The sequence below is a fragment of the Eulemur rufifrons genome, chromosome 24, assembly GCF_041146395.1.
Source record: "Eulemur rufifrons isolate Redbay chromosome 24, OSU_ERuf_1, whole genome shotgun sequence".
Classification (NCBI taxonomy): Eukaryota; Metazoa; Chordata; class Mammalia; order Primates; family Lemuridae; genus Eulemur; species Eulemur rufifrons.
In genome coordinates, this window is record NC_091006.1 from 7,941,589 (window position 1) to 7,967,280 (window position 25,692).

Below are 25,692 nucleotides of genomic sequence, written 5' to 3' on the forward strand. Positions count from 1 at the left end.
TACTCACACACCCAAACGTTCAGACTCACACAGAAGCACAGGCACAGAATGCCTCGTATGATCACGGACGCACAAAGCGACTCCTGCCGGACCGAGCCCACTGTGTCTTGCATGCACTCGCGGGCACGCGTTCCTGGGTGTGGCCGGCAGCAGAGGGAGAAACCCGTGGCAGCGCCCGGACGCCCCCCGGTGGCAGCTCCTGAGAACCGGGGGATAGTTCAATCCGGGCCACAAACTTTTTGAGACCAAATCATTGTGGGAAGCTGGGAGGAGAGAGGAAGTCGGACGTGGGCGAGGGGCGGGGTGTCTGGATTGGAACCTCCGGGCCCACGTGAGTGTCTGTCCCGCTTCTGAGTGGGTGCTGTGTGTCTCGGTTGCTGTAGTGTAGACTTGTAGCCTAACTGTCCTGTGTGTCTTTATCATTTGATGTCGCCTACTTATGCGGACCTTAGTGGGCACATCTACACTGCAGTTTGGTGTATTACCCCGGTCTGATGCATCTGCTCTGACTCACGCGTATTTGTTTATCTGTGCGGTGTGTCCCTTTGTCTAAGTAGAGATTGTGTGTGGCTTTTGTGGGCTTAAGATAGGACTTAGTAGGCAGTGGGCGTCTGCATTGTGCATCTCGATTGTGTGTCTTACGGAAGTTTTTTCTTTAGAGTTACAGGCGACACAGGTGGTGCAGCGTTAGACATTGTCAAACTGTGGCGTTTGTGTTTAGTAACGTGAGGCTTAATGACGGATCCGTGTGTTTGAGCTCGTCCGTATAGACGCCAAACAGCCAGATTTCCTGGATAGCCGATTAGAGAATTCAGGATAGCAGTCGGCGAATTTCCGGAGGTCTTTCTGGAGGGGGAGGTTCTGTGGGCGCGGGCAGGGCGCGTTCCACGTCAGGTGGCAACCCCGGGGGGAGACAGCCGAGCTGGGAACGCGGAGAGGCGCCTGTGTACAGTCACGGGGGGAAGTGGGGGGTAATTTCCTTTACAACTTTTCTCTCGTTAGTCTAGCCTGTATTTCAAACCGTTACCACTCTCTGAAGTCAAAATTTTGCTTTTCATAAAGACAACTGAGTTTCTTCCAGATTACAAATAGTATATCTACTTAGTCTCTACTCCGTATATCTCCTTGTACAACGAACTTTGTGAGGCAAGCCTCTGAAGAATGGCCAATCTGGTTAACTTTTCCTAAAAACGATCCATCTATGCTAGTTTTTGTGAGATAAGACAATAACTACGATTGGTGGACAGATTGTTTTGAAACCGCCCTAACGGCAAGGGGCGGGCCCTCCGTGAATTCATCTCTTTCCGGTTTCCTAAAGGCAACAGGAAGGAGGGGTTTCTGCCGACCCTCCATTTGATTGGTTCTTGTGATTTTACCCGCTCGGACTCCTCAAGGGGGCGGGAGATCTAGACCAGTCAGAATGTGCGTTACAGAGACACTTAGTTTGATGAAAGAACTGCGCAGGCAAGCGGGGGGGGTGGGGCGCTCCTTCTGAGATCTCATCGCTGATTGGCCCAAGTCGGTACTCCCTTTTCCTCATTTGACCTTACGGCAGCTGGCGCGCGGGCGCTACCCAACCAGCGCGTGCTCCGCCTCCTGCCTTTTCCCGCCCTCCGCTCCGGCTGCCGCTTAGACGTAGACCAACGCTTCCTCCCTAGCAGCTCTGGGGCCGTCTCATTGCTGTTCTTTTGCAAACCACGCTCTGATTGGCTGAGGCTTCGGGCCCGCGCCCGTTGCCCCCGCGCACTAGCCAATTGGAGCACATGTTGCATCGCATGGGGCACGGGTGAGGGGGAGGCGGCGGCGGCGGCCATTTTGAGCCGCCGCCGCCATTGGAGTGGGGGGGCCCCCCCTTTCCCCCTTCGCCTCCTGACAGGAAAGGTTTAAGGGGGACAGAGCCCTGGGAGGCCGGGCCGGGCTCGGGGGCCACCCCGGGGGCCCGGGCCATGGATGTGCGCCGTCTGAAGGTGAACGAACTTCGCGAGGAGCTGCAGCGCCGCGGCCTGGACACTCGCGGCCTCAAGGCCGAGCTTGCTGAGCGGCTGCAGGCGGCGCTGGAGGCCGAGGAGCCTGACGACGAGCGGGAGCTCGAGGCCGACGACGAACCGGGGCGACCCGGACACAACAACGAGGAGGTCGAGACCGAGGGGGGCTCCGAGCTGGAGGGGACCGCACAGCCACCGCCGCCCGGGCTGCAGCCGCACGCGGAGCCCGGCGGCTACTCGGGGCCGGACGGACATTGTGAGAGTGCGCGGGGCGGGGGCCGGGGAGCCCGGAGTCTGGGCCGAGGAAGGGCTGTGGGACACGGGAGTCCGGCACCTGAGGTCGGGGAGACGGTCTGAGGATCGGGTGATCCCGCTACTCGCCGCTGAAAAGGATCTGGGGACTAGGGCCTCCGGAAGACCGGAGGGTGGATCGTGACATTCGGTGCAGGGGAGATACCGGCGGTGGGGGGGTTCTCGGTTTCAGAGATGAGGGTCGGGGTGGGGTGGGGAGGGGAGGATTCCGGACCTTAGGGCTCGGAGACCGGAAACTGTGGTTTCTGGAGCCAAAGAGAAGAGAGTCGGAAGAACAAGAGATTTTTTTCTGCTTGGGGACTGAGGAGGGTCTTGGTAATGAGATCCTAGGTTTTGGAGCCGGATGGGCTTGGTGGCCGTGCTAGCCCCGAGTGTGGACTGGGGAAGGAACGGCCGGGTGTTTGGGGCTGGGAGAGTTTTGAGGAAGGAGGATCCTGGAGTTTGTGGCTGGATGGGATAATGGGAGTTCTCATATTTGGTGTTGGGGTGGATTGCCGAGGTAGAGGCGCAGGTGTCTGCTTTGGGGAGAGTCTGATGGACTGAGTGCTCTGATGTTTGGCTGGTGAGCATTTAGGGGATGTGGTTGGCCAGCGTGTGATTGGATTATGGGGGGACTCACCACCTCTCCCAGGGCTGGAAGTCCACCCTTGAGGCAGGCGCCACTTGGACTTTTGGTGCTGGAAGATCCGAGGACTTCCTGGTTGGCTTCTAGAAGAGGCATAAGGAACCCCGGTGTCCGGAGACTGGTGGGGGAGGGAAGGATGCTTCACCGGACAAAGGACCTGAGAGTTTAGAGCTGGGAAGACTCTTGTGTGTCCAGGGAGTGGGAGCCCTAGCAGGGAACTTCTGCATCAGCCAGAAGGTATGACTCTGGGAATATAAGGGGTTAGGGTAGGTTTGCAGTTGTCTGGGGAGAGGAGACCCTGGTATGGGAAGAAGTGAATCTGGAGTTAGAAAAGGGCAGTTTTCTAGCAGGATTGGAAAACGAGGGGACAGGAGAGTTTAAAGAGCAAGTAGAAAGGACTCTGGCATCCAGAGTTTTTGGTGTTTCTCTGAAAAAAGGGCTTGGGGCTGAGGGAATGAGGAGAGATGAGATTTGAGACTGGCATTTGATAATCTTTCATGAGAGAGAGGGTCTTGGGGAGGGCAGTAGTCTGAATGTAGACTTGGGGTAGACAGCAGCCTAGGGATTATCCAGGATCCAGTGGCTGGGAAGAGGACTTCCTAATGCGGAGACCTGTGAAGAAAGGAGTGGCTCCCTGTGCGTGTCTAGAGCAGGAGGGACTGTGACAGGAATGCCTAGGAAGAAGCGGTGGGATAGTCCTGACCTGGTGTCTCTAAGAGGAAGCGAGTTCCCTGTTTCAGAGCACAGACTCTAGACTCGGACTTTGTTTCAAATCTGCCTTAATGACATTAGCAAGTCACTTCACCTGTGGTGAGCCTGTTTTCTTTATATGTAAAAAGGGGTTAATAACAGTGTCTCCCTGCCCCCCTGGGGGGGTTATGAATGAGATCACACAGGTCCAGAATTTAGCAGTTTAGCACTGGGCCTGCCTGTTATTAGGAGGGGGATGTTTTAGAGAGTGGAGATTGACCCTAGAAACATAGCTTCTCCGGGCGAGGCTGCCTCTGGGCACCAGAAAGATGCTTGAGAAGAGACACCGGGCTTTGTGGGGAGAAGAGCACTGTGCCTGGAGCCTGGAAAAAGCTGAGTAGTCTGAAAGATCCTCTTGTTCCAATTAAGAAGATAATTCTACTTCTTCCTTTCTTCTCTACCCACTACAACAAAATCCTTTGATTCCCCCCCTGCAGTCCTTCATTCAGCCTTAGTAAACAGACCTGTAGCAGACCATGTGACCTATGACTTTCCTCCCTTTGGGCTGCACCTGGTTTGTGCCCAGATGTATTTGTCCTCTGAGAAAAGATCTGATCAGTTAGCAAGTGGCAGAATGGTCTCTCCTTCCCTTTGGTTCTGCCTCTTGGCTCCTGGAACAGCCACTAGTAGAGCCCTGGGGGTCCATAGAGCTTGCCCCTGGGGTGGAGAGCCTCCATGTTGCCCATCCTACCTTTCTAAAGTTCTCTTCCTTGATGGAGTTTCTGGTTTGGTTCTCTGTTTTTAGTCCTGCCTTTAAGCTTTCACATATGTTATCCCAACCCCAGGAATGTTCTTAATTGTCATCACTGAGTCATCACCTATGTATCCTTTCAGTCAAGGGTTATCTGTTATTTTCTAGGTCCCTTTCTTAGCTCCTGGTGGTACTTTGTAGCCCCTAAGACAATCATACTTAAATTTTTGTGTATTTGTTTAATACGTTTCTGTCTTACTAAACTGAAGGCTTCAGTGGAGCAAGCTTATCTTCAGCTGTATCCCAGTGTCTGGAGTATAGTATATACTCCATGAATAGTTACTATTGTTATTCTTACCACTCTTCCGTTGAGCTCCTGGACCCATAAGACGCCTTCCCGAAACCCTTCCAACTTAACTCCAAATATTTCAGAACCTATCCCTAATGAGTCTGAGGGTCACTGTTACGATTCTTGTTTTCTTAACAGCTCCTTGCCTTCATTCCCCATTTTCCCCTCAGCCAACATCATTACCCCTTACCTTTGCAGCTATTGTGGGGTAGAAGAGAATTTTAAGGAGGGTTGGCTGTGCAGGTAGGAATAGTGACTGGGCAGAAGGCTGGTTTTTGCTCTGAACCATTTTTGGGGGTGGGGGGGTTTAGAAACAATGTCTCACTCTGTTGCCCTGGCTAAAGGGCAGTGGCATCATTGTAGCTCACTGCAACCGCAAACTCCTGGGCTCAAGCAATCCTCCTGCCTCAGCCTCCTAAGTAGCTGGGACTACAGGCACATGCTACCATGCCTGGCTAATTTTTCTATTTTTTGTAGAGACGGGGTCTCGCCCTTGCTCAGGCTGGTCTCGAACTCCTGACCTCAAGCAATCCTCCCACCTCGGCCTCCCAAAGTGCTAGGATTATAGGTGTGAGCCACTGCGCCCGGCCTGAACCATTTTTAAGGTTGTGCCCTGAAAGTGACTTCCCAAGTATTACACCAACTTAGAAAACTGCTAGGCTGGTGGTTTTTTAACTGTGCTCCACAAAGTCCCAGTTGTCTGTGGAGATGCCCCACGTCCTGGAGTGGGGACTTAGTTGGGGAGGTCAAGCTGGACACCTTCTCTGACCTTTCCATCTCCTTGCTTCAACCAGAGCAGTTCTGCTTCAATTGGTTTTGTTTATTGGGTTTCTGTAGAACCTTGTCACAGGTAGATATGCAACTTTCTAGGGGGCAGGAGGGCGTGTCCTCAGGCATCTGGGGCCACTGACTGCCCAGATAGATTTCCATCTGAAGGTGTTGTCACACTTTAGCTTTTGGCAGACTAACTGATCCCAGTGGGGATGGTGTCATGTGGCAAGAAAGAAGCCACCTGTGGTTTAAGGTCCTCCACGAAGCACCTTTTTAACTGGCTGGGATTTTTTGTTTTAAGATGCCATGGACAATATTTCCAGGCAGAACCAATTTTATGAGACCCAAGTCATCAAGCAAGAAAACGAGTCAGGCTATGAGAGGAGACCACTGGAAATGGAGCAGCAACAACAGGCCTATCGCCCAGGTAGGAAGAAGACACATATGCTTCATCTCTTTTGCTGGAAACAGAATCTCCCTGGGCCCTTACCCTCTGTTGAAAGCTTGTCTTCCGAGAGAAATTTTGCACCTTTTGGGGGGGGAGCGGGGGGGGGGGGGAGCAGTTTATCTGGACTTTGTCACTTTGGCAAGGTTTTTTGAAGGAAAGAATTCAGTCCCACTCCCAAGTGTTGTTTTTAGATGTTAGTATCAACACCCTGGAGAGTTTAGACCTGGAGGTTAATACTTAAGTCTATTTAGCATCTTAGAATGTAGAAGCCAAAAGAGCCTTCTAAGTCTAGTTTGGTATTTCCATGTTCTAAAGAATATTCTTCCATGAGATGTTATTAGGAGCTCCTCAGAAAAAGGTTCCTTAGCTAGATGTGTCTAGAAAGTGTAGCATAGGCATCTCTTGAAGATATACTATGCTCACTAGAGCATTAAAGGTTCTGAAAAGTCCTGGGTATTGAAACAAAAAAAACCCTGTCATGTTGTTTAAACTCAGGATTTCCAAACATATAAATCTATTTTTGCATAACAAAGTTCCCCATAATGCTGTTTTGGGAAACAGATATGTAATCCAACTCTCTCCTCTCCATTTTACAGATTGAGGAGTTGACTTGTCTAATGGCAGAGCTGGGGCTAGAACCCGGGAAACTGGCTCCCAGGCTAGTCGTCGTGCTTAATAAGCAGCATTCCTCACCATTTGTGTCTTAGTATTTGGGAAGCAGGGTCCCACTGCTGGGAAATGATGGAGCCAGGACTGATTCCCAGTCTTGTGCTCCTTTCACTGTATTGTGGCCCCAGTGCCTTTTCTTAGTGAATCTAGTTGATTTTATCTAATTCCATTCTGGTTCATCCACAAAGTGAAATCCCCAGACATTCCTTGTGGGTGGCTAAGGACTTGAATTAATGTAGGTTAAACTGCAGATTTATGTCAGGCTCTGTGAGACTTGTAGGATCATTTGGCCCAGGGAGAATATTTTCTGTGCCATTATCCACAGACATTCACCCGGGGCCGTGTGTGAGCCCAGCCCTGTGCTGGGAACCATGGAGACTCTCTTCAAGATGACTAAGCATCATCCCTGCCCTGGAGAACCAGGAGCCTTCTCTGCACGATTTGGTCCACATGCCAAAGCTAGGGAGTGACCAAGGTGGTCTTAGATTGAATGCTGAAATGAGTAGATGTGAGTGAGCCATAGCATCAGGGATAAATGCTATGAGAGAAATGAAGCTAAGCTGAATGCATGGTTTGCTTTTGGTTAGGTGCTGATTCTTGGAGTCTGCCTGACAACTGGGACTTTCCCATGGTCCACAGCACATTATCCCATCCTGACTTACTGTTTGTGGTACGACTTAAATGAGGTTATCACACCTATAGGATGGCTTAACTGCAGATCCTCCCTTCTTGGAGTGATTCTGGGCTTTATGGTATGGTGACTGGACCCAGTAAAGTTAGCTATAGGATCACAGTACTCTGTTGAATTTACCCTCTCCCCCGCTCCTTTGCCAGACTGAAGAATCTTTGTAAGAACTGAGGTAGAGAGGTTCTTTGGGAGGAGAAATTGGAGAAGGTAGGGTCACGACATTTTAGCTCTGTTGTCTATCTAGTACAGCCTTCTTGGCTGGCTCAGCAGGCTTCTGTTGAACCCAGCAAGCTGCCTGTGCCCAGCCCTTCACCACTGTAGTCAGAATCCTGCTGGCATCTCCTGAGGTAAAAGGGACTGGAAAAGTGATAGCTGGGGAGCTCCTGAGTGTCTTGACCATCTGGATTTGTCCTAACACTAGAAGTGAAGACAGAGATGAAGCAAGAAGCACCCACCAGCTTCCTCCCACCTGAAGCTTCTCAATTCAAGCAAGAGAGACAGCAATTCCAGAGTCGCAAGAGGCCTTATGAAGAAATCCGGGGACGGGGGTACTTTGAGCACCGAGAGGATAGGAGGTGAGTGTATGAGGCGACAGTCACTCTTATTCCAGTAGGTCTCTATGTCTATAGCCCCATGCCTGCTGGGGACCTTTGTACTAATCTAGAGGGGCTGAGCAGAGTTCCCCTGCCCTCACACTCTCTCCCTATTCCTTCCTTCACTCACTGTGAGACTCAGTTTCCCTAAAACTTTGGTCCTTTCCCAGTTCCTTCTTATTACTTGGGGGGATAAATTCTAAACACATTAGGCTTTCATATGTGAGATGCCGGCCTGCCTCTTTAGTCCTTTGTCTTATTGCCCCTGCATTCCTCCATGGTATCCTGTTCTCATCAGTCGCTAGGGTGAAAGAAAGATCTATTTGCCAGCCCTATTCCCAAGCACACATCCTCCTTCCAGCCATTCACTCATTCAGTTAGCACTCACAGTGCTTTCAAGAGGTGCCCACCCTTGGGCTGGACACTGGGAACATAGCGATGATTTGAACAGTGGGTTTTACCCTGTATTGTCCCAATGTGGGGACTAAGACAGATATAGTCAGAAGTAAGCCACACCCTTAGCAGTGAGTAGTTAGGATGCAGGTGAGTTTCAGAAGCTCACAAGAGGGAGTGGCCTCTGCTCTGGTCAGTTCCCTTTTCCCTCTTCTGACAAGCCCTCTCCCTCTCCAGGCTCAGTCCTGCCCCTCCTTCTTCCTTCCTTCACATCCTCTTGAAGCCTTTTCCAGTCGTGGAAACCACTCTTACACTCATCTGGACTGGTCATCTGCCACATTTTATTTCCTACCTGGTGGAGTCCATCTTCTAAAGTAGCTTGTTAGACAGAGCCTGGGTCTCACAGGCTGTGACTAAAATTAGGACATGGAACCCACCCTATATGGGTTTCTTCTGCTGCCTCCCAAAGAACAGAGGCCTAGAAGCTAGTTGCTGATGGAGAACAGAGGAGGAATACTTGCTGTGGTCCCAGGCTGTCAGGGAAAGCTTCCTAGGATGGACTTAACATGTGATGACCTGTTTCTTTGTACCAGGCTCTGTGCTAGCCCTGCACGGGCAGGGCCAGAAGGGCACTCCACTAGAGGGAAGCCTATTGCTGGGGGAGTGCCAGCAGCCAGGAGGGCATGGGCTACCTGATCTGTGCATGGGCTACTTGACCAGGACCATCCAGACTGACCAAGCGGGACCCTTGGCATTAGACCCCCACCTTTCTACCCCATACTCTCCCTTATTCCTATACAGCAGAAACCAGCAGCATGTTAACAAAGTCCCTTTTTTAGTGTTTTGGTAGGAAGATGAATCTTGTTCACAATTTAGGACACTTTTGAAAGAGAGAAAGAAACTGAAAAAAATGGGTCATTTCAAACCCTTTCAGATGCAGGATTTTAAGAAGGCTGATATATGGAAAGATTGTAATTACTGGGGTTTATCTAGGCTCTTGCACATTCCCCTTCCTGGCCAGCACCCTTGGGATACCACAGCTTCCAATCAGTAACGGAGTTCAGTGTGGAGGCAGTTCTCAGCAGGCAGAGGGCATGGTTCAACACCTTGGTGTGTGAGAAGAGAATGTTTGGGAAAGCTCCCTAAATGATTCTGATGCCCCCTTTAGGACAGCTTGTCCTCTCCAATCCCTGTCTCCATTCTAGGAGTTAACGGTCATTGCTCTCATTGCAAGTATATAGGGTTACAGAGTTCTTTTGCTAACCTCTGTGGGAAGAAATTGAGATCCAGGAAGCAGTCTGGAGGGCACTTGTAAATTCCACAGAACCTTCATTTCCCTTCGTCTGTGCTCATCCAACTATTCTCTTGTGACGGAACACTTCTTTTCTATACAGGGGCCGCTCTCCTCAGCCTCCTGCTGAAGAGGATGAAGATGATTTTGATGACACTCTTGTTGCCATTGACACATGTGAGTCCTTGGGTTGCCCGTCTGAGTCTGTCTTCCAGTCAGTATTGGGAAATCGTTCCTTGACCTTCACCAGAATCCCTGCCTGGCACCATCCCTGCCACTGTTAGTCCAGATGTGAGATAGAGCATAGCTCTGGAGCAAGAGCGCTGGTTTCAGACAGAGATCTACTCCCAACTCTAGCTGTGGGACCCTGGGCAAGTCATTCTACTTCTCTAAGCTTCTCTTTGGGGAGGAATAATCCTGCTCTAATACCTCAGAGGATTTTCAGTGAGGCTCCTCAGAGAATGGATACAAGAGTAATTTGGAAAACCCTGAACCACCCTGTACAGGAAGGGGTTTGTCATCTAATCAGGAAGGGAATCTGAGTGCTGCTGGGGAAACTTAACTCTTTGACAACCAGTTCCCCAGTTTCCATCAGCTGCTCACGTTCCTGGTGAAACCAATGCCACTTTGTCCTCTGAGGCACTAACCTGGCCCGCCCTGCTGTCTGTCCTCCAGTTTAGTTTTCTTTCTACTGGATACGTGGTTTTTACCTTGGCTGTGCATCTAAACACTTGGAGGATTGATTATAGAGGTCCTGTTCTTCCTCAGACCTAAGTCAGAATCTAAGTGATAACTAGCCTGTGAATCTAAATTTTGACACGCACCCAGAACTTCAGTCAGATCTGAGAACACTGCACTTCTCAACAGAGCAGAGCAGAAGTTAGCAGCAATTCACTCATGTGTTTGTTTTCGTTTTTGTTTTTGGAGACAGTCTCTCTCTGTCACCCCGGCTGCTAGAGTGTAGTGGCATCATCATAGCTCACAGCAACCTCAAACTCCTGGGCTCAAGTGATCCTCCTGCCTCAGCCTCCCTCGTAGCTAGGACTACAGGCATGCACCACGACGCCTGTAATTTTTTCTATTTTTGGTAGTAGAGACCGGGTCTCACTCTTGCTTAGGCTGATCTTGAACTCCCAGCCTCAAGCAATCCTTCTGCCTCAGCCTCCCAGAATGCTAGGATTCCAGGTGTGAGCCATTGCGCCCGGCCCTCATCCATGTATTTCTTAATGTAGCTTATGTTTATAGAGCACTGGCTATGTGTTTTATAAGACATAAAGACATTTTATACATAGTCTTTTCCATCACAAGCTCTCAAAGACAAAATCTTCCTGGAGTAAAACTGAACAATTTTTTAAAATATTCAGTGGCACTGGTCCATGAGGCAGCATCTGATCAAATGCCAAATATATGGCCCGTGGTGCTCAGCCTTTAAAGAAAGGAGAGTGTCTTGTGGATGGAATGGTCCGGAAAGGCTTTCTTGTAAGCATGGCTGGGTCCTTGAAGAATGCGAAGAGCCAAGAGTAACAGCAGGAGAGTCCTAGGCTCACGAGAGGAGTCAGGAGCCTATGGTGCACCTAGGCATTGGTGCCTGGGTGGCAGGTGTGGGTCAGGTTCAGATGCTCATATAGCTGTTGGTAACAGAAGTCTGGCTCCCAAGCTGATAGAGGTAGCACGGGTAGGTGATTAGAGTATAAGGTGGTGGGGATTAGCCTTTTCTATTCTAAAATCTAAATTTGAATCTAGTAAGGATGTGGACCCTCTCCTTAGCAAGTATACATTATTATCAAAAACATTTGTGTACAGTTTCCAAGGGTCCCCCTGAAGCCCATCTTGTACTCTACCAGGTGAGGAACCCCAGTTCCTCTCTGAGGTGGGATAGGCCAGTTTGCAATAGTCCACAACCCTCTAGAGGATATGCTAGTTCCTCTTGAACCTGCCCCAACAACATGTTAGCTTGTCTAGTCCTGGTCAACTCTTGGGGAATCTCCCTCTGCCTGTTCCTCTCTTGGGACTTTCTTAAACATCAGCCAACTTCAGGCTTTTTTCCTCCACAGATAACTGCGACCTCCACTTCAAGGTAGCCCGAGATCGGAGTAGTGGCTATCCACTCACAATCGAGGGCTTTGCATACCTGTGGTCAGGAGCCCGTGCCAGCTATGGGGTTAGAAGGGGCCGTGTATGCTTTGAAATGAAGGTAAGTGGGAGCAACAGAATGGATAGGGACAGAAAGCAGGTCTGTCCATCGGAATAGCCTTGGTCAGAGCTACAACTGCAAGAGATTGGATTGAGCATGGACTGTGTCCAAGCAAACAGAATTATGATGAACTCAAGAGAACTATACCATTGCTAAATAGCATATCAGAAAAGCAGGCCAACCATAACCATACATTGCTTCATCAAACAGATTTTTCACTGGTGGAATTTGATCTGGGTATTATATAGCCTACCATTCTAGTGGTAACATGTTTGTAGAACTGGGAAAAAGAGTAGAAGGGTGTAGGATGAAAACGGAGAAGTTACTCTCATGTCCTCAGTCCCCATCCTACTTCCTAGAGGTAACTTCTGTGTTAACAATTTCTTGTGTATCTTTGCATATCCAAATATCCTTTGTATATTTATGATAGTTAATATTTGTAGGGCATTTTGCATGCACAAGGTAAGTGCCGAGCTCTTTACATTTATTATCTCCATTAATCCTCACAGTACTATCATGAAATGGGTACTGTTATCCTCAGTTTTTAGAAGTGGAAGCTGAGACACAGGGTCATATGTTATTGACTAAGACACTATCAACGTAAGTTGCACATTATTTTATGCGCTACTCATAGAGAAACACTGCCAAATAAACTACACAATGCTTGCTTATCCCGTCAATTATAAGATGGATTGTAATTTCAGAGATGTTAAAATGTGGAAAGTGTACATATGAAAAGCCGAAATACGGTAACTGCAAAGGCCACAGATAGATATGGCTATTAGACAGTCTAATCTCTAACTTAATTAGAAGTTAAGTCAGCGGGTGCTTTTTTCCCCTGCTGCTTTTACTTAATACTGTATCTTGTACATTTTTCCATACCTATACATTATCCTTGCCTCACTCTTTTTAACTGCTACACTGTATTTTATGGCATGGATATACCACAATATAACCAATGGTTTATTGGTATTTTTTCTGATTTTTAAAAAATATATATGTTAAAACAATGCTGCACTGAATATTGCGTGCACAAACACATTCACACATACCTTACTCGTACACATATTAGTGTATCTGTAGGATAAACTAGAAGGGGAATTACTGGGTTATAAAGCATGTGCATTTGCAGTTTTGATAGAGACTGCTAGATTGCCCTCCAAAGGCATTGTACTAATTTATTCTTCTACCATATATTATGAGACTCTCTCAAACTCAAAAATACTGTATTTTGTAATGCCTGTCTCTGTGGCTCTGCACTCTCCTGATCCTTTTGGAGGCCCTGGTTTCAGTACAACAGCTTCTTCAGAGCTGCTTAAATGCCTGTTCCCCAGCAATAAAAACCATTGCTACTTTTTAATGCCTGATATGCTTCCCTCCTGTATTGCCTCATAACCCACCAGCCTCCAGATTATTAGTCTTGAGCCTTTTTTCCTCTCCCCAGATCAATGAGGAAATCTCTGTGAAGCATCTTCCATCTACAGAACCTGACCCCCATGTTGTCCGTGTCGGCTGGTCCCTGGATTCCTGCAGCACCCAGCTAGGTAAGAAGAGGTCTGCTAAGCAGTCCAGAGAATAAGTGATTTGCCCCTACTCCTGGATTCTCAAGGCTTCTAAGTTTCCCTTCCCAGTGTCAGACTTAGAACTAGCCTGGTGTGGAACAGGCACAAGGATTAGGCATATGCCACTGCTTATCTTCAGGCATACTAGATTCAACTTGGAGGACCCCAGCCATGTAATAACTTTTCTATGAAGAATCAATTCTTATCCTTCATCTTTTAGGAGAGGGCTCGAAGTTCTTTTTAGGACACCATTCCCTTTCTTTAAAAAAGATTAGTGTCTCCTGTCCTCAAACCACACTGAAAATAAGTTCTCAGGTCCTATTAAGTTCTGTCTGGATTTTCTGTTCAGAGCCTAAGCTAGAGTAAAAGAGGAAGCAGAGACCAGGGTTGGGCTGGTTGGCAGAGAGACGGAGGGCTGCCTGCCCAAGGAATGGTTTTGAAGTTTTGCAGGTCCTCAGGCCTCAGTGACCTTCTGGCCCCAAGTGAGTGAGTGTGATGTCCAGTGCTGAGACTTTGTTGGTCGTATAAACATTCTAATTAGGAAAGTAATATGTGTTTCTGGTAAACATTCAGGCCCTATACAGAAAGGGATAAATGAAAATCCTCCCTAAACCTGAAAGATAACAACTAATGTTAATATTTTAATCTACAGTCTTCTGGACTTTTTTTTTGTTTTTTTGTACAATTTCAAACTGAGTCATGCTATGAATACTTTACGTAGCTTGATCTCTTGTAATATATGATGGGCATAATTTTGTAGATGAATACAGCTTTTTGACCACTGCATAATTTTCCAATTTTTAGTTGTATTATTTATTTAACAAGACTCCTTTTGTAGCTCAATTAAGTTTATTGCAACTTTTTGCTGTTAAGCACTTGAGCTATTATCCTGTGTGTAATTGCCTGACCCCTTAAGACTAATCCTTAAGTCAAAAGGAGTGTCTAGTTTTCATCTCCATGTGTATAAACATGTCTTATTTAAGACTCATAGGTCATCTCATTTTACCTTTTCTCAGTTTTGAGATGTAGGTGGTGGGCAGTTGATAGAGATGAAGAAACAGAGCCCAGAAGGGTCAGACGCCATGTCCAGAGTCACACAGCTGGTTCATAACAGAACCAGGCCTGGAATTCAGTCTTGTCAGTCCCAGCTTTTCCGGTGGGATACTCTTTGGGTTCTGCCCAAGGATCTCTGTGTCATCCAGGTATCAGCCAGGGCCTTTGAGATCTCAAGTCAGGTCACTTCACCACCCAGTTCTATAGCCTGAGAAAAACCAGTACCTTTCCCATGGGTCAGTCCTCGTGATCTCCAGAAGCAGAACCCAGCCCCTTCGGTAATTTCTATCAAAAACACATTGGTACCAAATACCAGTGACATTAGTAGGCTTGACTGAATGTTGGGTGTCACAGGAAAGGGTTACATCTCAGCATAGTAGCCATCCTTCTCCATCTCAGCTCCTCTCTTCTTTCCCTCCTCTTCTTAACAAATTCTCCGTCCTGTGCAGAGCAGTTCAGTTCATCTTCTACTCCCTGACTTAAACCAGCCCCATGAGCCCTCTAGAGTTCTGTGTAATAAAGGGCTTCCTTTCAACCTTCCCCCCCCTCCAAAAAAAAAAAAGGCATCTAAAACTAGCAAAGAAAATGATTTTTTTTTTCTTCAAAGTGTGTGGCAGCCATGGAAGCTGTTTTGACCATTGAAGGTTTAACCTGCCTCTGCCTATTTCTTCCGTCAGGTGAAGAGCCTTTCTCCTACGGCTATGGAGGCACTGGGAAGAAATCCACCAATAGCCGGTTTGAAAACTACGGAGACAAGTTTGCAGAGAACGATGTGATTGGCTGCTTTGCGGTGAGTGCTAGCAGCCTGTGAGAGTTGGCAGAATCAGATGATGGGCTACAAACTTCTTTTTCAGGATACCTCTATCCATTGTCTGCCACTCTTGCCATACTTCTTTGTCTCTACTTAACAGACTGGAACGTTTACTGTCATTTTGTACAAAATTCTGCCATCCTACCCCCTCTGCTCTTGTGTGCAGAGCTGTCAGATGACACCCTGAAGAGGTTTGGGAACTTCAGGTATGCACAGCCTTCCTCCATTCCTAGATACCAGAGGGATGTTTTCTAAACAAACCCAGGAATTTCTTGTCTTTCATTGCTAGGAAATAGCTAAATGCTCTTAAAGGTAGTGTTGTTGGCTCTCACCCCACGTTGGCATCGTCTTATCCCAAAACTCGTCCGTTTCTTCACCTCACATTGGTTGAGCCAGGCTTCCTACAGGAAGAGCAGAGGCAGATGCAAAACAGAACAGGATAGAGAGTGTGTGAGCTGCAGCAGTACTGACAGTTAACAGCGCTATGGAATGTGGCTGTAGGCTTCAGGGCCAGACTCCCTGGACCCAATCCCTGCTCTTCCACTCACAGCCCTGGGCAACTTAACCTTCCTGTCTTTCAGTGTCCTCTAAATGAGAATCTTTGCACCTAATGAGAATTTTGTGTAGAGTCATTATGTTAATCTCTTAAAAGCACTTACAACAATGCATGGCACATAGTAAGTGTTCAGTAATTACCACTTAATACTATTATTAGGAGTTATAAGAGATGTTTGTAAAATGTGCTAGAGGCCCCAGAGAAAGTAACCACCCGGATGAAGGCTTACTCTTGGGCTTGCTTGTTCTGTTAGGGAGGCCTTGAATCTCCCAATTTTCTTTCTTTCTTTCTTTTTTTTTTTTAAAAATTTATTGAAATATGGAATGCTTCATAAATTTGCATGTCATCCTTGCACAGGGGCCATGTTAATCATCTTTGTATCGTTCCGGTTTTAGTGTATGTGCTCCCGAAGCGAGCGCCTCTCAATTTTTTTTTTTTTTTTTTTTTGAGACAGAGTCTCACTCCATTGCCCAGGGTAGAAGAGTGCCGTGGCGTCAGCCTAGCTCACAGCAACCTCAGACTCCTGGGCTCAAGCGATCCTCCTGCCTCAGCCTCCCGAGTAGCTGGAACTACAGGCATGTGCCACCATGCCCGGCTAATTTTTTTCTATATATTTTTAGTTGTCCAGCTAATTTCCTTCTATTTTTAGTAGAGATGGGGTCTCGCTTTTGCTCAGGCTGATCTCGAACTCCTGAGCTCAAACGATCCACCCGCCTCGGCCTCCCAGAGTGCTAGGATTACAGGTGTGAGCCACTGCTCCTGGCCTTCAATTTTCTAATAACAGCTCGAGATCAATCTTGAGCTCTCCCTACTCTTTGCTGCTAGTTTCTCTCCCAAGCTAGCAGGCAACCTGCTGGGACTCTGTTTCCACAAACATCTAAAAAGAGCCAAAAGAAAGAAAGTGTAAGTTTTTCTCTTTACATTGACTGGCACCTAGTTGCCTTTCCATCCTAACAGTTTTCTTTCCTTTCTTTATATTTGTATACATATACTCTTCTTTTCCTTCTTCTCTTTTTACTTTGAAATAATTTCAAACTTAGAGAAAAGCTTAAGAATAAATAATTCTCATGGGGCCTTATCCAGATTCTAACATTTGTTACATTTGCTTTGCCGTTTTCACGTGTGTGTGCATGTGCACACACACAGAGTTGACCCTTGAATGACACAGGTCTGAACTGCATGGGTCCATTTTATGTGGAATTTTTTTCTAATATATTGGAAAACTTTTTGGAGATCCGCGACAATTTGAAAAAACTGCATACAAACCATGTAGCCTAGAAATACTGAACAAATTACGAAAAGATTAGGTATGTCAAGAATGCATAAAATATATGTAGATACTAGTCTGTCATTTATTATCATAAAATAGACACAAATATATTATTATTTTATTTTATTTATTTATTTTTTTTTGAGACAGAGTCTCACTTTGTTGCCCAGGCTAGAGTGAGTGCCGTGGCGTCAGCCTAGCTCACAGCAACCTCAAACTCCCGAGCTCAAGGGATCCTCCTGTCTCAGCCTCCCGAGTAGTTGGGACTACAGGCATGCACCACCATGCCCGGCTAATTTTTTCTATATATATTTTTAGCTGTCCATATAATTTCTTTCTATTTTTAGTAGAGATGGGGTCTCGCTCTTGCTCAGGCTGGTCTCGAACTCCTGAGCTCAAACGATCCGCCCACCTCGGCCTCCCAGAGTGCTAGGATTATAGGCGTGAGCCACCGTGCCCGGCCTCAAATATATTATTTTAAAAAGTTAAAATTTATTAAAACTTATGCACACAGACACTTGTATAGACCTTATGTATCATCATTTGCAGTTAAGAGAAATGTAAACAAACAAAAAGATGTAGTATTAAATCATAACTGCATAAAATTACAGTGCATACTGTAATAATTTATAAACAACTCTTTTTTTTTTTTTTTTGAGACAGAGTGTCGCTTTGTTGCCCAGGCTAGAGTGAGTGCCGTGGCGTCAGCCTAGCTCACAGCAACCTCAAACGCCTGGGCTTAAGCAATCCTACTGCCTCAGCCTCCCGAGTAGCTGGGACTACAGGCATGCGCCACCATGCCCGGCTAATTTTTTTTTTTTTCTATATATATTTTAGTTGGCCAGATAATTTCTTTCTATTTTTAGTAGAGACGAGGTCTCGCTCATTGCTCAGGCTGGTCTCGAACTCCTGACCTTGAGCGATCCACCCGCCTCGGCCTCCCAGAGTGCTAGGATTACAGGCGTGAGCCACGGCACCCGGCCTATAAACAACTCTTGTTGCTATTGTGGTAAGCTCAAGTTTTGAGAGTATTAAAAAAGTGATGACATTACAAGAAAAAGTTGAATTGCTTGATAGGCACTGTAGGTTGAGGTCTATGGCTGTGGTTGCCCACCATTTCAAGATAAATGAATCCAGTCTAAGGACCATTAAGAAAGAAGGAAATTCCTGAAGCCATTGCTGCTGCTATGCCAGCAGGTATGAAAACCTTGCATTCTTTTTGTGAAATACTTTTATCTCGTATTGAAAAGGTAGCTTTTATGTGGATGCAGGATCGCTATGAGAAAGGCATATCTGTATACTCTAATATGATTTAAGGAAAAAGTGAAGTCATTTTATGACAAATTAAAGCAAAAACATCATAGCTCACTGCAGCTTCAAACTTCTGGGCTCAAAAGTGATCCTCCTGCCTCAGCCTCTCGAGTAGCTGGGACTACAGGCGTGCGCTACAGCACCTGGCTAATTTTTCTATTTTCGGTAGAGACAGAGTCTTGCTCTTCCTCAAGCTGATCTCAAACTCCTGAGCTCAAGTGATCCTCCCACCTCGGCCTCCCAGAGTGCTAGGATTACAGGCATCCACTGTGCCTGGTTTAAAACGTGTTTTTTAAAAAAAAATTTAAGCATGTTTATACTCTGCAAACTGTTCTAAACCTTACTTTTTTTCTTATTTAATGGTAAATCTTGGCCATCTTTCCCTGTCCACACAGATAATATAGATCTAGCTCAAGAAAACACATTTTTTGAATAGTTAATCAGTTTACATGTTTTCCAAAATAAATCTAGGAATATAAAAAGGTATATAGTGTGAAGTCTTCTTCAGACCTCCTTCTACACATTTTTCATATATTCCTTTCCCACATGTGAACCCACTGGTACTCAGGGTTTCTTTATCAAGGAAGATGATTGTTACTTTTCTTTTTTCATACAAAAGGTAGCATATTATACATATTGTTCCTCTTTTTTTGCTTAATCGTATATCTTAGAGATCTTTTTATAGCACTACCAAGAGGACTTCTTTGTTCTTTTATATTACCTGTAGCTACTGTGTTGCTCCACCGTAATTGATGTAACTTCGTCCCCCCTTAGTGGACATTTGGTTGGTTTTACACTTTTGTGTTTAGTGGCTGTCTAGTATTCTGATGCAGGAGTCTGGGTATCCTAGTTTAATTTAACCAATCTTCCTGTGCGTGGCTCTGAAAGTTGTTTGCTGGAACAGATGATGCTGCAGTGACATTGTCTTTTTACCACTACCAGAGTAACTTGGAGATCTTTTTCTGTCCCCACACGGGATCTCCTGTGCAATTTAGCCACTCCCACTTCCCATTGGGGCACTTTTCATGATGCTGGCATGAGCATTTTGCGCATACATCTTTGCATTCTTGTGGGAATATAGTTGTCTTTCTCTTGCAAGTTAGCTTCTGAGTCAAAAGTGTATTTTTAAATTTTGATAACCACCAAGACTGCACTCCAAAGAGGTTGCAGCAGTTTAACTTGTCAGTATGTGGCAGTGTTTCCTAAACTCTGTTCCATCAGAGTATGAGGTCCTGTGGGTTTGTGGCAGTATGGAACTCTAGGCCTTGACACTTGCTTCAGCCACATCATCTCTACTTGCAGTTTTAAGTTTCCATATGCAGTTTCCTTTGTTTAGAAGATGCCACAACTTTAAAAAGGCTCAGGGTTGGGGGTTGAAGGAAGTGTGAAAATCAGTGGCCTCGGGACCAGAGGGGAGGACTTTTGTGTCTGATCTGATTCATAAAACAAAAAGGACAAAACAGCCTTCCAAGTGAAGAAGACAGGATAACTCATCTCAGCAAACCATAGAGTGCAATACTTGGAGCCTAGGGGACAACACAATGAGGTGTAAGAGATAAGGCTACAAACCTGACACACTCTGAATAATGCCAGACTTCAGGGGTAGGTCTATAGGCTCTGGACTGGCACAGGAGTGTTTTAGTAGGAACAACACTCCGCACAGTTGCCTCTTGTACAGATGGCTCTGTTGGTGGTGGATTTGTTGGTTGAGGGTGCCTTTTTCTTTTTCTTTCTCTTTCTCTTTTCTTCCTTTTCCTTTTTCTTTTTTTGAGATAGGGTCTCTGTCACCCAGGTTGGAGTGCAGTAGCACAATCAGCTCACTGCAACCTTGCATTCCCGGACTCAAGCCATCCTCCAGCCCTAGCCTGCCAAGTAGCTGGGACTGTAAGTGCACCACCACACCTGGCTAATTTTTTATTATTATTTTTTTTTTTGTAGAGATGAATTCTCACTATATTGCCCAGGCTAGTCTTGACCTCCTGGCCCCAAGTGATGCTCCCACCTTGGCCTCCCAAAGTGCTGGGATTACAGGCATGAGCCACCATGTCCAGTCGAGGGTGCCGGTTTCTGTGCATTATAGGATGTTCCTGTAGTGAAGCTGGCAGCCACAAGGAAGGCTAACACCACAGTGTTTTTTTCCAGTCAGAGCAGAGGTGACTGGGACCACTTTTGCTAAGGTGGGAAGACACAACAGGGACCACATTTCAGGAACTAGGGCAGGATTCAGCCCAGCAAATGTTTGCATTTCAGCCCTCCGTGGTCTTGACCTATGCACGTGCTTAGAGGTGAACAGACATGATACAGAGCTGCGCCCTGTAAGCACTGAGGGTGGTAAGGAAGCTCCTCAGGTGGGTGCTTCCGCCACTTCTTGAAGGGCAAGTCCTGAGGTGGTCTGATTCGAGAGAGAAAGAATACCACATCTTGTACTTTTATGTCAGAAACTGGACCTTGTACTTTGCTTCAGTCTGCTGTCTGATTTCAAGTCTTGAGCCTCCCTTAATTGCACACCTCTCCCCTGCAGCCAAAGTGATCTTTCTGAAACAGTTTTGAGTAGGCCACTCCCCTATTCAAAACAAGTCAGAGGCTCTGCTCTGCCTTAACCATCAAGTCCAAACTCCCGAGGTGACTTAGACCCTCACACAGCCCCTAACCCTACACATTGCCTGGCATCTTGTAGTGATAGCTCGTGTGTGTCATGTGCTTGCTTTGTATTAAATGTGCTAACCCACTTAATCCTTAGGAACAATCCTATATAGTATAAAATATTACTAACCCCCTTTTGATAAGGAAACAAGATGAAATAATTTACCCACGGCTACAAGTTAGTAAATGGTAGAGCTGAAACTGTCCACCTTCCACAACAGCATCTTAATCACTAAACTTCAGCAGCTCAGTAAATAGTTGTTACTGAATGAATGAATGTGGTCCTTGCATGGCTCTCCAGCTGTACCTGAAATTACTTCCCCCCATCCTTTATGCTTCAGCCAGTCTGACCCTATCTTGTCTTGCCATTAGACTTATGTACACATAATACTTCTCTTTATATACAATACTCTCCTCCCACCCCCAAACTTGGCTCATTTCAGGACTTAGCTCATGGGTCCCCTTCTCAGAGAAACTTGCTCTGGGTATGTCCTCTTACTGATTTATGACAAAGAGTGTCCTTGTCTGATTCCCTACTGGTCCCTGAGCTCTGTCAGGCCCAGATTACCACACATGTATCAGAAAAAGTGGGAACTCAGGGCATGTGTTGAACAAACAAACCAATGCATTTGTGGAGTTAGACTCAGCTTAAGAAATCCTTGCTGTGGCTTCCCTTCATCTGTTACCTTTGTAGATCGCCCTTGTCGGTTTTGAGAACGGGGCAGGATTGCCTTTTCCTTCGTGTTCATCTCAGGCTAGGCACAAGACTCAAATACTTAGGGTGTCTTAAAATTATTTGTTTCACATCCATCAGCTTCCAGATCTTGGGCAGGAGGGCTTTGGGCTGGATGTTCTCTGAGATGTTCCCTGGTGCTGCCCAGTTTACCTATATGTTGGGGAGGAATGCACTGAAGTCTGGAAAGCCAGCTATATTTCCACTCCCTGCATCTACTCTGTCCCACTTGTGGCTCCCAGTGCTTTAAGCTGAGAGTTGGCAGTTACATTCCTTTGGTTTTTTCTCCTAGGACTTTGAATGTGGAAATGATGTGGAACTTTCCTTTACCAAGAATGGGAAGTGGATGGGCATTGCCTTCCGAATCCAGAAGGAAGCCTTAGGGGGTCAGGCCCTCTACCCTCATGTCCTGGTGAAGAATTGTGCAGTGGAGTTCAACTTCGGGCAGAGGGCAGAGCCCTACTGTTCTGTCCTCCCAGGGTTTACCTTCATCCAGCACCTTCCCCTTAATGAGCGGATTCGGGGCACCGTCGGACCAAAGAGCAAGGCAGAATGTGAGGTGAGTATGATCAGAAGGCTGAACTGGTGGCCGGCTGTCCAGACCCACCTTGTTACCAAGGGAAAGGGGAGACACTCAGTAGCTGGGTGTGGTGCAGCAAGCACAGACTCATTATGTGAGTACCTTGGGGGTAGGTAGCCCCTTCCTTTCAGCTCTTCAGGATTGGATTAAGAGTTGAAAAGCTGCTCTGAGTGTGAGGGGAGGAGTGTTGGTGTGATTTAGGCCAAAGAGGGAGGGGCTAAGGTAATCTACCCAAATCTTAGGTTCCAAAAAGAAGTGGCCACACTGCTCCTTAGATGAGGCCAGAACATGGGAAAAGAAGGCTTTTCTTGCAGCAGAAAAGGACAAAAAATGACAAGTTGCCTTTGGGATGATTTGGTTCTAGGAGCAATTATATTGGTGATCTTTGTTCTTAAAACAGCGTTTTTCTTGTACGTATAAGTTATTTATGTTTGTTCTAGAAAATTCAAAAATATGAAGAAAATAAAAATTTTCCATAATTCCACCATCCGCAAATAAGTTTACTTCCAGTAGTTTGGAGTTTATCTTATTCTTTTTGATGTGCTCGGTAAATGTTTTATGCACACATGTTTATAATTGAGATCTTATGATATAAGCATTTTGATATCCTTCCCTTTTCTATTAACATTATTTTGTGGGCTTTCCCATCACATGAAAACCTCTCCGAACATCGTTCTTATTGGCCTCACAGACTAACCATTTCCCTCTTTTAGGGCATTTCAGTTGCATCTAGTGTTTACCAGATTCTAGGTGTACTGATAAGATATGATTTGTATGCTTGTGTGTACAGCTCTATTCCCATTTCACACTCCAAGAAAATTGTACCACTTGTGTCCACCATGTGGCCTCCATGGGCCATTTTTAGTACACAGCCTTCCCGGGGCTTTTGAGGGGCCCCTTAATCTTGTCTGAACAAAAATATAAATGCTAATGATGACAGCACTTGATTTAGTATTCACCCCATGCCAGGACCTCTGCTGAGAGTCTGACAAGCCTCATGCTGTTATTGCTTCCATTTTCCAGAGGCAGCCGTGAGGTTCACGGTCACCCTCATGGTCACCAGCAAGCCAGGGTGGTTCCACACCACCGTGCCACAACACTCCTGCCCCATCTTACTCTTGTAGATTCTGATGATGGTGGGCCTGCCTGCTGCTGGCAAGACTACGTGGGCCATCAAACATGCAGCCTCCAACCCTTCCAAGAAGTACAACATCCTGGGTACCAATGCCATCATGGATAAGATGCGGGTAAGGACGGCCCCTGGACTCAACTCATCTACCTCCCACCGTCTGAGTGCTGCCCTGCAACGAGGACTACTCACTCCTCACCACCCTCTGCCCACAGGTGATGGGTCTACGCCGGCAGCGGAACTATGCTGGCCGTTGGGATGTCCTGATCCAGCAGGCCACCCAGTGCCTCAACCGCCTTATCCAGATCGCTGCCCGCAAGAAACGCAACTACATCCTAGATCAGGTACTTACTGATGACCATCATGTCCTCAGAAGAGGGGAGGAGACCGATTTGAGGGCCTGGGAATCCCCCTCTGATCCAATTCTTTCTCCATAAATGGTCTTCGATTGCAGTGCTGGTCAGGGGATCAGCCATACAGGATGACACAGTCCCAGTCCCTTAGCACAGCTCTTTGAGCCCAGTCTGTGGTTGGGGTCTGAGGCTATGATCCAGGCCTACTAGCTTAGGCTAATGAGCAACCCCAAAGAGTTGAGAGGTGTAGTCTTTCCAGGTGAGAGCTGTTTCGCAAAATGGAAAGAAGTGTGGATTTCTGAGCCTGACAGAATGGGGCCTGAATTCCAGTTCTGCTGCTTCCTAGCTGTGTACCAGCTAACTTTATCCTCTGAATCTCCATCTTAACGGTGTGTAAAATAGAAATCACAATGGTACCCACATACCTAACACAGGATCTTGCACTTAGCAGCTGGTGATTATTGTTAATTACTTTACAGAATAGGTTTAGCTCAGCTTCTCTTGGCAAATTTTTATGGCTGGCAGGTATATATTCTAAGTCATATATTTTCTACCTACATTTCCATTAAACGCAGGGTTCTTAACATCAGGGGATCTGGGAACCTTTGAAATTAAACATATAATATTGTGTGCTGGTGTGTCCTCTAATAAAAAAGACAAAAACTAGATAGTTTTGAGTTAGGATAGGAAAATTGTCCATGGCTTTCAACATTCTCAAAAGGATGAGTGACCCAAAAATGATTAAGGATTCTTGTCTTAGAGAAATGAGTTCCACTTGGTTATTGCCTGTGTGATGTCATACTTAACATTTGTCCTGAAGACTTTCTCAAGTAGCAAAGATTGTTTCCTTATTTTCTGTATTTGGGGATCTGTGAATAAGCCTCTGTTTCCCTCAACCTCGAATTTGTGCTTGCTTTAGAACCTGTGAGTGAGCACATATGTAAACGGAGTAACGCTCTGCCCTTGTAGCCTTACTGAAGTGCCTTCTACACATGTAGCCTCAGGTACTTTGTCACCATGAGTTCAGAGGCGTCCTGATGAGAGTGGAGCAGGAGATAGTGGTTGGCTTGTCAGAAAGGAATGCCCGGGGACCAACTTGCCTTCACCTAGGAGTGAGGATCTTACACAAAACATTCGAGCACAGGATAGTCTGAAAGTCACTCACGATTATCCCCCCAGCTCAGCCCCATCAGTAATGCATACAACCAGCCTTCTCCTCACTTTGAAGACTTACTGTAAAAACCTTTTGGCCTCACTTTGTGCCATTCGCCTTGTCAGGGCATTTTGGGAATTTTGGTCTAAAGTCTAACTTGGCCTCAGTTGGACTCATTGTTCTGAAAGGCAGAGTGGTAATATCATTTTAACACCCTACGGGCACCTCTTTTAAATATCCCGGCAAGTGTTCCCTGCCTGTTTTTTTTTTTTTTTTCTTGGTTTGCTGGTTAAATCAGCTGTGAAACCCATTTCAAATATGTGGCCCGGTGGACAAGAATTATAGTCAGGGGTGGGTCATCCAACAGCTCTGTCCAGGAGGCCTAAGTGGGTTTTCTCTGGAGGATGGGCCCCCGGCAGCTCAGGCAGGCACCTAACAGCTGAGCACGGTAAAGGCTTACCGTCTGCCTTCGTAGCTGGTGCTGGCTTGTTCAGGGACGGGGTCCAGGGCTGTACCAGGTGTACCTGTGGTCTTCTGGGCTGCCAGCCTCCTGGTGGAGCGACATGCAGGTCTGGCCAAGTGATCCAGACCAACATTAAGGCAAAGAATCTAAACTCTGAAGGTTGGGGAGGAGGCGGGTTCTCTGGTTAACCACAGAGTAGAGGATTGACTTGGGGCCTGAAGCCATAGGTTACCCAGGCCTGGGAAGGGAGTCTAATTCCAGTGGTTCAAACTCTTAGCTGAAACCCAGAAAGTGGGTTCCAGAAAACTGGAGGAAT

General features: G+C 46.6%; 1 protein-coding gene and 1 non-coding gene across 6 annotated transcripts in view; one reads left to right on the forward strand and one right to left on the reverse strand.

Annotated features, from left to right (window-relative positions):
• The first annotated feature begins 305 nt into the window (after positions 1-305).
• The window catches only part of HNRNPUL1 (heterogeneous nuclear ribonucleoprotein U like 1), a 38,046-nt gene continuing 12,659 nt past the window's right edge, over positions 306-25,692 (forward strand). Inside the window, exons 1-10 of one of the 5 annotated variants that reach the window (XM_069458418.1) lie at positions 306-331; positions 5,785-5,910; positions 7,710-7,863; positions 9,669-9,742; positions 11,620-11,759; positions 13,204-13,303; positions 15,052-15,164; positions 21,991-22,257; positions 23,403-23,525; positions 23,623-23,751. In XM_069458418.1, the coding sequence (XP_069314519.1) occupies positions 5,790-5,910; positions 7,710-7,863; positions 9,669-9,742; positions 11,620-11,759; positions 13,204-13,303; positions 15,052-15,164; positions 21,991-22,257; positions 23,403-23,525; positions 23,623-23,751 (1,221 nt within the window). In that variant the 5' untranslated portion in view covers positions 306-331; positions 5,785-5,789. Of the gene's footprint in view, positions 332-1,812; positions 2,242-4,273; positions 5,318-5,784; positions 5,911-7,709; positions 7,864-9,668; positions 9,743-11,619; positions 11,760-13,203; positions 13,304-15,051; positions 15,165-21,990; positions 22,258-23,402; positions 23,526-23,622; positions 23,752-25,692 lie in introns of those variants that run through there. The other 4 variants (XM_069458417.1, XM_069458420.1, XM_069458416.1 and 1 more) reach the window with 4 other exon arrangements.
• LOC138375153 (U6 spliceosomal RNA) lies at positions 16,054-16,160 on the reverse strand. Its single transcript, XR_011231415.1, has one exon. It is a non-coding gene; the product is annotated as a U6 spliceosomal RNA (small nuclear RNA).